At 35.1% G+C, this 10,206-nt stretch overlaps 2 protein-coding genes across 2 annotated transcripts in view; both read right to left on the bottom strand.

Moving 5' to 3' along the window:
* Window positions 1–1,926: 1,926 nt before the first annotated feature.
* On the bottom strand, window positions 1,927–4,779 carry LOC104815596 (pectinesterase 1). Its single transcript, XM_010544049.2, has 4 exons — window positions 3,531–4,779; window positions 2,910–3,101; window positions 2,714–2,817; window positions 1,927–2,428 (listed from the first exon to the last, which is right to left on the bottom strand). Exons 1-4 carry the CDS (start codon window positions 4,612–4,614, stop codon window positions 2,048–2,050), a joined length of 1,761 nt encoding a protein of 586 aa, XP_010542351.1. The 5' UTR covers window positions 4,615–4,779; the 3' UTR covers window positions 1,927–2,047.
* Window positions 4,780–8,055: 3,276 nt separating this feature from the next.
* LOC104816058 (pectinesterase 2-like) overlaps window positions 8,056–10,206 on the bottom strand; it is a 4,062-nt gene continuing 1,911 nt past the window's right edge. Inside the window, exons 4-5 of the mRNA XM_010544728.1 lie at window positions 10,159–10,202; window positions 8,056–8,944 (exon numbers count right to left, since the gene is read on the bottom strand). Of these exons, the coding sequence (XP_010543030.1) occupies window positions 8,253–8,944; window positions 10,159–10,202 (736 nt within the window). The 3' untranslated portion in view covers window positions 8,056–8,252. The remainder of the gene's footprint in view (window positions 8,945–10,158; window positions 10,203–10,206) is intronic.

Below are 10,206 nucleotides of genomic sequence, written 5' to 3'. Positions count from 1 at the left end.
TCTCTCTTTCTCTCTCTCTCTCTCTCTCTCTCTCTCTCTCTCTCTCTCTCTCTCTCTCTCTCTTTCTGTGTGTGTATGAGTTTGTCTGAAGACGGGTTTCAAGTGATTATCGCTTTATAGAAGCCGGATCAGAAAATAATGCAAATTTTCTAAATCAAAATGAGAATATATTTTTATTTTCTAAAACACTTGTGCAGTAAAGCAATAAATGTGTGTTAGAGTTTTCCCTCGAACATGAAATAATTGTCTCTCCCAATCAATTTTTGTCCTTGTAATGTTTTCGAGTGTGTACGAACAGATCTAAAAAAGGTATTATAGAAATATTAATAATAACAAAAAAAAAATTAAAGAAGATCAGTATGGTTTTATCGAATTTAAAACTAAATTTTATTAATTTTATATAAATTGGTTTAAACGATTAAGATTAATGGTAATGTATTAACCCTACCATGAGAGAGTATGTTGTCAAGTATATGCATGGGATGGGGTCTACGGTTTAATTATGACAAAATAATGAAAAGTCTACTTTAAATGGTCCATAACCTCGGTTAAAAAAATAGGAAAATGAAATGGTCCATAACCTAAACAGCCCAACCAATAAGAGGTGACAATGAAATTTGGATATAATCTACAGAATAACCAAAAAGTGCAATTTTATTAGCAAAGAAAAAGAAAAAATATTTTTTTTTTTTTTTGAATTTGTCAAATTTTTATAGTAAAATAGAATAGGGATGGATATTTTTTTTTATCGTGTGAGAAGATTTAACAAAAACTATGGAGTTTTTACATTTTTTTTTTATTTAATAGCATCCAAGGGTACATACATATTTTGATTCACAAATACAGAGGAGCCAAATTGACAAATATAATTAATTATGTACGACCAAAACAGATTTTAAATTAATCGGATATAATTGTTTTGAATTTTAATTAATTTAAGATGAATTAAATTTGAGTTGATATATAAAACGACTGTTTTTAGAAAATAAATAATTTTAGTAATATTAAATCTAAAATGGAAATTAAATGTGATGTATTTGTTTTTACTGCTCTTGCATCATTCTGTTTTTGTTTTTACCATTGCTGTTTTCTGCGTCAAATTTCTTACCATGTGGTAACATTGTTTCATGAAAAAAGGAAATTACTTTTTTGTTAGAGAACCACGCTTCCAGCACTGAATTATGTTTCAAAATTAATCAACTGTTTTAGGATACAAATGAGGATTAGCATTACAAGTAATAACAACGTGCAGACAAAAGAAAAACACTGATTAGGCCATTAATCTGAATTTAATTAAGCTGGATTAACAACGTAATCAAGGGAAGTTCATACTTCACAGCTAACAACATTGACCTGGTTTAATCACAATCTCTTGTTTTGGAAAATTTTTAATTGCAGGGACTCCGCGTAATTATTGCTATTAAGTTGATTCACATGGGACTGTGGCTAATGATTCGGGCTTTCTAGGAAATAACTATTGCAGAGTTACTTGGATAAATATTCCCTATCATTCCCTTTTATGGAAATAATAATAATAATAATAATAATAATAATAATAATAATAATAATAATAATAATAATTTGATGTTGGGTTGGTGGGAGGAGACGAAACCTCTGTTCCTTTTAAGCTGAATATAGAACTGAGAAATGGGCTTTATGGCCCATATTAGGCCCAGATAATTCAGGTTGTATTACCACAGAAAAATATTTAATTTATCTTACGGTAAATAATAGAAACTTTAATTTCAGTAACTATATAACCCAACTCAACATCTACTCCAAAATAAATTAAATTAAATTAAATCCAACAATTAAATATTTTCATCTATTTTGCTTAAATGTTTGATTATCGATGCAAACGAAAAATTAAATTTATATATAAAGCAGTCCATTTCTTGGACATTTATTTCAATCTTGAAAAGAATATTAACAACGCGCAAAACTACAATTAAAGTGGGGCAAAATACAAGTAAAGACAATACCTCGTATTTTTCAATGTCAAATGAAAAAAAAAGAAAAACAATTAGAAATCAAAATATTACATCACTCAAGACAGCTGATACGCCACTCCCGTCCCAGGCAACCATTCCCCTCCCTGAAGAAACGACGCGACCGTAAACTTCCCGGCCTCCACGTCAGACATAACGGGCTTATACCCGGCCCATTTAACTCTCTGGGCCACACTCGACCCGGGCCCACTATTCTTGTACTCGCCGTACAATATACTTGCCGGCGGGTCAACGCCGCTGACCCACGACATCCATCCAGCTGGCTTGATGAATCCGGCGATCTCCGTCTGCATGATGACCGTCGTCGAGAATTCCTTCCATGGACGGCCCAGATACGTAGGGGCGGTGACGTTCCCGTTGGCCGAGATTGTGCATCTCTGAATTGAGATTCCGGAGTTTTGGTTCGGATCCTTCTTGCCCTGACATTATGGATAGAGATCAAAATCATTTAGAAAATCCATCCTACGGATATCATCGGACGGGTATTCAAAACTCAAGAATGCGGCCGTCGAGGAATACGAGATCGGGTTTTTCACCCGCGAAAACTTAAGTCACGGGTTTGAGTACAAGTCTCGTCGACCGTCTTTTTGTCACGAAGACGAGACGAGATACCCGAGTGGTGAGGCCGAAGCCGGTTACCTCCCAAAATTCGAATGCCCGATCCGTTTCAAGGATAAGTAAAAAATTTGCAGTAATGTCTTTACCTGAGCTGTAATGGTGTTGAACTGGTTGGAAAGCGGCTGACGGGGATGAATGTTGCAGTTCTGGAAGACGACTGCTGCGTTACCAAATATGAAATCGATGGTACCTGTGATCACAACCATTACAAATTTTAAGATTTGCTCTTAAGGTTTATATATATAAGTAAGACATATATAAGTATATATAATTAGATATTACCTGTAACATCGCAATCGCGGTAGAACTGACGGTTGGAATGAGGGTAGAGAGTGTCTTGGAAAGCGTCGAAGGAGCACCGGTAGTATACGGAGAGGTCGGAACCAGACCGGAAGGCCACGGCCTGGTGCTTAGCCGCTCCTGCCGTGTTTATGATTCCAATGTCCTTCATTATGAACCCTTTCCCTTGTATTGCTGCGTATTTATAAATGTATTAGGAGAAAAACAATTCAAACTTTGTGCAAAAATTATTGTTAAAGAAATTGAATTTAAAAATTAGATAACAAATAATATCATCTTCGGAGTACATTTTTTGGGTTACTTTATATATGTATATATATTAAGTCTTTCCTTCATATCAAAGTTGATATATATTTTTGGCATTTTTCAATACTAATTCTGATCATTTTCTTTATTGAAATCCAATCTGAAATTAGCAGAATCTAGGCAATTACTCAAAGCCCTGTTTTTTTTCTAAAATTAGCAGAATCTGGGCAAAATCTAGCAAATTTGGGGAAAACACAATTAACCAAATACCCAATTTGCTAAAATTTCAAATGAATTATATATATATTTTTTTTAGCTGAAGCTAATAATATGAAGAGTGGAGAGCAGAGGACTCACCAAACGTCGCCGTTTCGTAGGTGGGAGTACCGTCGATGAAATTCTTGCTTCCGGAAATAATGGTCTTCGTCTTCCCATCGCCGTAAATCATCACATTCCATATGCTCTTATCCATCACCACATTCTCCACATATGTACCTCCTTTCACATAGATCACGAACCTCGTCTTGCTCTTCTTCGGCACCTTCGCCACCGCCTCGTTCACCGTCTTCACGTCTCCGGATCCGTCCGCCGCCACCGTCACGTCCGGTCTCACGTCCACCGCCTGCAGCAGCCGCCGCTCCGCCTGACCAACCCACGCCGGGAACCCATCTCCAGCGAGCAGCCGTCGCCCGTGGATCGGGATCCCCAGATCGCCGAGGGCCTTGAGGATCTTGGAAACGATGGCGAGACTGTTGCTAGTGAACTCGGTGGAGTTTTTCATGGCCGATTTCAGACTATTCACGATTGTGGAGTTTGCGTACTCTGTTTTGTTGAAGGCGAGTTCGTCGAGTGCGTCGAAGCACGTGTCGTAGTCTGTGACGGCGGCGCTCAACCATGTCTTTAGATCTTCGATCTTCGAGGAGTTCAGGATTTGCTGTCCATCGCCGACATCCATGGCGGAAACAGAGTCGTTAAGCCGATCGATAGCCTCCTCGATCAGATCTCCGCACACCCTTATCGCCGATTTGATTCGATCGTCCCCCGTCTCCCCGGCGAGCCTCTCCGGCAAATCCGACAACGAAGCAAGCTCATTGACAACAACAGTCAATGAAAGACGGAACAGAACCTCCGGATCTGTCGTGTTCGACGACGGAAGCTTCGAGATGCTAGAGATGCACGAAGCAGGGTACCGAGTCACACTGCAGACAGTTCTGAGTGACGCGGCCGGTGTTAATGTTGGAGGTGGAGTCAGTGCCGACTCGGGCGAGTTGTTTCTCCGGGAATGGACGACGCCGGCGATCACGCCGGCGATAATCACGGCGACAAGAACGACGGCGGAGACCGATATCAAAATCAATCGCCGCCGCGTCTTTCTCTTCAACTCCAAATCCTGGGCTTCGTCTACTTTGCCATAACCCTTTATGGACTTCACAGAATCCATAGCCAAAGAAATCTAGCTACAGCTTTTTCTGGGTTTTCCCAAAAATTTTGGATTTCTGAAATTTAGGGTTTTGTTTTCTGTTTCTCTCTCTCTTTTTTTTTTTGTGGGTTTTAATGTTTTACCAAAAAGTGATGATGTAGAGAACCATGTGTTTATGTTTTGTGTTGTGGACTTTATAAAGTTGTGAGAATGAATATATGAGTGTGATTGTGATGGGCTGATTCTTATGATGCTTCTTGGTGAAATGTGCCAATAAATTATACATTTCCATGTGGAGACCGATAATTGACGCCTAATCACCGTGATTATTCAATTAATTAAATATTCCATTTGGTAGTTTCCTTTCTTTATCCCCCCAAAAAAACCATGTATTGGTATTGGACCGTTCACTGTTTTAAATGAATTAATTACAAATTAGTCGTGGTCAAACTCGACACGCCGTCCCCATATTATATAGTACATGGTTTTACCATCATTTTCATATTCGATCTATTGATATTTGTTTTATACAAATAATATCGTTTATAAGATTGTCCACAACCACATATATATCTGTATAGTCTTTATTCGTACAAGTTGGTTCATTTCATTGTGTTTTAGGTGTTATTAATATTAACCCTTAATTTATAGTTTCGAAATGATACTAAAATTTCATATATATGCACGCACTTTTTAAAATCATTTTTTTCAATAATATAACTAATAGCATGTTTCAATTTTTTTTATGCCCTTAAGTTATTATTATCACTCTACATTTAATTTCAATTGTGACACTAATACACTTATGGTTAATTCAGTAAAGGCAATACAATATTCTGTTGATTCTTATACGTTGGTTCATTACCTTATGTTTTAGGTGTTACTAATATTGACCCTATTTATAATTTCAAAACTGATACTAATATACTTATGGTTAATTAAATCAATTAAATAATTGCCTTGAATATCTATATTAACAGCGTAAATATTGCTCTCCGCGTATGTCTGATATCTATATAATTGATCCACATCCCAATCATATGCAAAAAAAAAAAAAAAGAAATTAAAATTTTGTAACATTATCTTGAAATATCCGAGTTACCTCTGCCACTTGCGTATTCGATATTCGACGAAGTTGATATGGCCACGTGCTCTCCCGCAAGTGGCTCTTGCAGCCTAGTTTGCCCCCGAATTCGAAACTATGGATCCCGGTTATCAGATTGGTTCAGCTTGGTTTACTTCCCGGTTAGGAAAGAGCTAATGGTATGGATTTGATCATTAAACTTTGTTTAGATACTGATGTAATAACAATAAATACAGTTAACCTATCATAAGATATAATCGGTCAAGTGCATTGGGTTGGTATTATTTGTTTTGAGTTTTGTGATGAATTTTGGTTTAAGAAGAAGAAATGAAAAGAGATTCAAACCGGGCAATGCCAACCTATACCAACATTTAACCTGTTATATACTCAGTATAACCATTGCATGCATCTGTTATTCAGGTCAGATAATAAGGTATTAATCATTGTTTTGGTTCGGTTTTAGTCGGTTAACAGATTAAACCGGAATAAATTTGAATGGTTTATATCTGGTTAACGCGTTATAAGCATGAAGCGGGACAACTCACAGAAGACTGGAGAGTAGAGAAGTCAACTGGTGGCCGTGTGGGCCTAATTCAAACGCTCTTTTTTTTGGTTATATATTAAATTTTCATGTCATGAAAATACGCGTCTAAGTGATAGGGGATATTTCGGCTACTCGACCGGAAATTGCGGCTTCGCGACCGTTATTTTGCTTCAGACATGCATTGTCCAAACTCTTTTCCCAAAGGGATTTTATCCCTTCATTGTATAAAATATAATAAATTTTTTATTTATATGAAACCATGTTCTTGAAGTTAAAAATTGTTAGAATGTTAGAAAGAATTAGATATATATATATATATATATATATATATATATATACATTATCATATTGGAATGTAAGTTACATAATATAATATAAAGACTTATATATATATACATATAATTTTTTCATACAATTTTTTTTTTTAAAATATATTATCAAATTTTCGCCAAAACTAATATCATGAAATATTTTATTTTGAAAATTTAGGATCAATCATATTTCAAAGTTTTTTTTGTTATATTCCATCGAATAAAAAATAGATAAAAGTTGGAACAAAAATTATGCATTTTTGTAAAAAACATTATAGGATGTTCTTTTATTTGTACCAAAGAAAATGTTGGACATCTTTGTAATCCAAAATTTAAATGAGATCGTGTAAAAGAGCTATAATGTTAGAAAGAATGAGATATATATATATATATATATATATATATATATATATATTATCATATTGGAATGTAAGTTACATAATATAATATAAAGACTTATATATATATACATATAATTTTTTCATACAATTTTTTTTTTTAAAATATATTATCAAATTTTCGCCAAAACTAATATCATGAAATATTTTATTTTGAAAATTTAGGATCAATCATATTTCAAAGTTTTTTTTGTTATATTCCATCGAATAAAAAATAGATAAAAGTTGGAACAAAAATTATGCATTTTTGTAAAAAACATTATAGGATGTTCTTTTATTTGTACCAAAGAAAATGTTGGACATCTTTGTAATCCAAAATTTAAATGAGATCGTGTAAAAGAGCAATCATTTTCATTTATGCCTATGATGAAAGCATATAATCAAATATAGAATGATATTTTTATTTCCTTTTGTAATGGCTTCTTAATAACATCTGCAAACATATTAAATGCACTGTCCAACGAGGAACAAAATCATCTCCCTCAAATCCACATCTAGTGGCGCTAACCTCGCCTTATTTTTCATTATATCTTTTTTTTTTGTATAATTCGTCATTTAATATTTAATCATCAGTAATTAAGGATTTCTACGCATTTTTTTGGTATAACACATAGTTTAATTTAATGTTTAACGCATGATATAGCATGCACACATCATAAATACTTGAACGTAACTTCAATTCGTATATGCAATGGTTAAAATGATCCACACTTGTGCACAAAAAGCATACAAAAAATATAAATCAAATATATGGTCTAATCATTTTTATATATATATATATATATATATATTTTAAATTAAATTTTTTTTAATGATTTGGACATCAGAGAACTATACCTCTATAAAATATATATATATATATATATATACATATACACAATACACTCTAGGCTTATATTATAAGCCTCGGCTTCCTGTGACCCATTGGGTCAACTTCGGCCCAATTTCAAAACCCAATTCCACGACCCGATAACCCAACATTGTTCTTCAACTAAAACTAAAACTACCGGTACTAAATCTCATCTTAACTTTATATATATATATATATACAAGGGAGAACATATCTACTATCTTCCGAACGCGTTGACTAGATAAACCTCCGACCCAAGAACAGTCTTTATATGGACAACATGTTTACTAATAACTTTATTAAAAATTTAAAGATTTGGAGCGTTGATATTTACTTATTTAATTTTTTTTGGCCTAGCTAACAATGCATAGGCCTAATCGTCAACAACCTCACATCTCTCAAACCTTCAATTAACGCATAATTAAACATTTTAACAGCAAATTAACCAAAATTAAGTCGTTCTTATTTCCACTCAAAGACCGAGGGAGAAAGGGAAACCAGTCGACGACAACCAGCTTCCACCACCAATAAACTGGCCGGCCGTAAACTCCTGAGCCTCGGTGGCACTTGTAATGACCTTAAAGCCCTTCCAAGTCACCCTATTTGCGGTCCCTGCCCCTGCTCCTGTGTTCGCGTACTCTCCATACGTCAAAGTGTCCAAGGCGAAGTTACCGTTCCACTCATGCCAACCTTCCGGTCGAATCACGTCCGAGATCTCGGACTGCATCACGACCGTCCGTGAGTATTCCTTCCATGGACGGCCAAGATACGTCGGAAAGCTCCCCTTCACAGCCTGGAGATCTGACGTGGCGCCGATCCGACATTTCTGTATCACTATCCCTGTGTTCTGGTTCGGGTCGGTCCGACCTTGGGCAGTGACCATGTTTTTCTGACCGGAGTTGGGTCTCCTGGCGTGGATGTCGCAGTCTTGTAAGACGACGGCTGCGTTTCCGAAGATGAAGTCTACGGTGCCGGCGATGATGCACTTCACGAAGAACTGACGGTTAGAATGGACGTAGAGAGAGTCTTGGTAGGCTAGCACGTCGCATTGGTAGAAGGCGGAGAAGTCCGAGCCAACTCGTAGCGCCACGGCCTGGTGCTTGGACGGTCCGGCCGTGTTCTCGAACGTTATGTCTCGAGCCAAGAACCTTTCTCCCACCACGGCTGTTTCAGAGGATACAACGACAAAAACCAGGCGTTAATTGGCAAATATAATAAATATGATTTTTTAAGATATAAAAAATGAAATCAAACGGAATAGGATTCGAATATTAAAAAAAATAACGAAAAAATCGATTTTTTACAATACATTTTTATCAAGAAAATCCGAAGACAAACAAAAAAACCGAATGGAATTAAATCTATGATAAAATTTGAATGGTTATAATTTTTTAGAAGATGGAGAATAATCCAATTGTACCGAAATCAAAACCCCTGGTAGTCACCCTATGCCACGTAGTGGTTTGTTCGTTGATTAAAGATCATATATAGTCAATTTCAAATATATACAATCATCAAAACCATGGGTTTGTAAAGAATAATATTTTAATTGGTAGATTTGAAATAAGCTATAATGTTATTCCTAACGGCTACCCCGGCGTCACATTCGTATATAATTGATGAATTATATATATATATATATATATATGCATGTTATGCATATAAAAGCACGTCACTGTCCTTGCGGGATGGACTCTTGAATGCGAACAAGTTGTAATCTAATCACCACATGGAAATTAAAGCAATGTCACGATTAATGTCTACGTGGACAAGATGGCATGGAAAAGTCAACAATGACGTGGCAAAAAGACAAAAGTACTCGAAGCAATCCAAAGGTTGTTTTGTCTACTTGGAAAAGGACACAGGCGTGACACACCCCCATACCCATTGAGACGATCCAAGAAATATCAGATTCATATCTATCTGAGTTTCAGTTCGAATTTGTCTTTCCCAAATTTATATCGTTTTCAAAGCCAAATTATTCCTCAAAGTTTAAAAAAAAAAACTCAAATCCAATTTTGAAAAATTCAAACTCTAATACATTTTCATTGTCAAGTTGTGGAAGAATTTTTTTGTAATAATAAAAATTCAAATATAAATGATATTTTTTTAATAAATAATTCAAATTAAGTAGAAAAAATATATATAACTTAGATTTTAAAATTATTGAGAACTCTACATAATTTTTATTATTTTTTGGACTAATGTCAGTAAATGACGTTTCAGATGAGATTTTTTTTTTTATCGTATGTATTGTCTCAACCTAACATCTTGGACGTGAATCTTCAAAGCAAACACTAATTAATGATAAAAATAAAAAATATAATTTGTATTGGTAAAAAAGAAAAAAGAAAAAAGAAAAAAGAATGAAAACTCACCAACAGTTGCGGAGTGGAAAGTGGTGCTTCCGTCAACGACATTCCTGC

Source organism: Tarenaya hassleriana, unplaced genomic scaffold (assembly GCF_000463585.1).
Source record: "Tarenaya hassleriana unplaced genomic scaffold, ASM46358v1 Cleome24, whole genome shotgun sequence".
In the NCBI taxonomy this organism is placed as follows: domain Eukaryota; kingdom Viridiplantae; phylum Streptophyta; class Magnoliopsida; order Brassicales; family Cleomaceae; genus Tarenaya; species Tarenaya hassleriana.
The sequence above is the reverse complement of the archived record's forward strand: the minus strand, read 5'-3'. Positions and strand labels throughout refer to the sequence as shown.

What these genes read in the sequence shown, in the direction of transcription:
- LOC104815596 (XM_010544049.2), bottom strand. Translation starts at nt 4,614, where the DNA reads ATGGATTCTGTGAAGTCCATAAAGGGTTATGGCAAAGTAGACGAAGCC. An exon ending in CCGCGATTGCGATGTTACAG is followed by an intron (nt 2,818 to 2,909) that starts GTAATATCTAAT and finishes TTGTGATCACAG; the next exon opens with GTACCATCGATTTCATATTT. An exon ending in TCAACACCATTACAGCTCAG is followed by an intron (nt 2,429 to 2,713) that starts GTAAAGACATTA and finishes CCATAATGTCAG; the next exon opens with GGCAAGAAGGATCCGAACCA.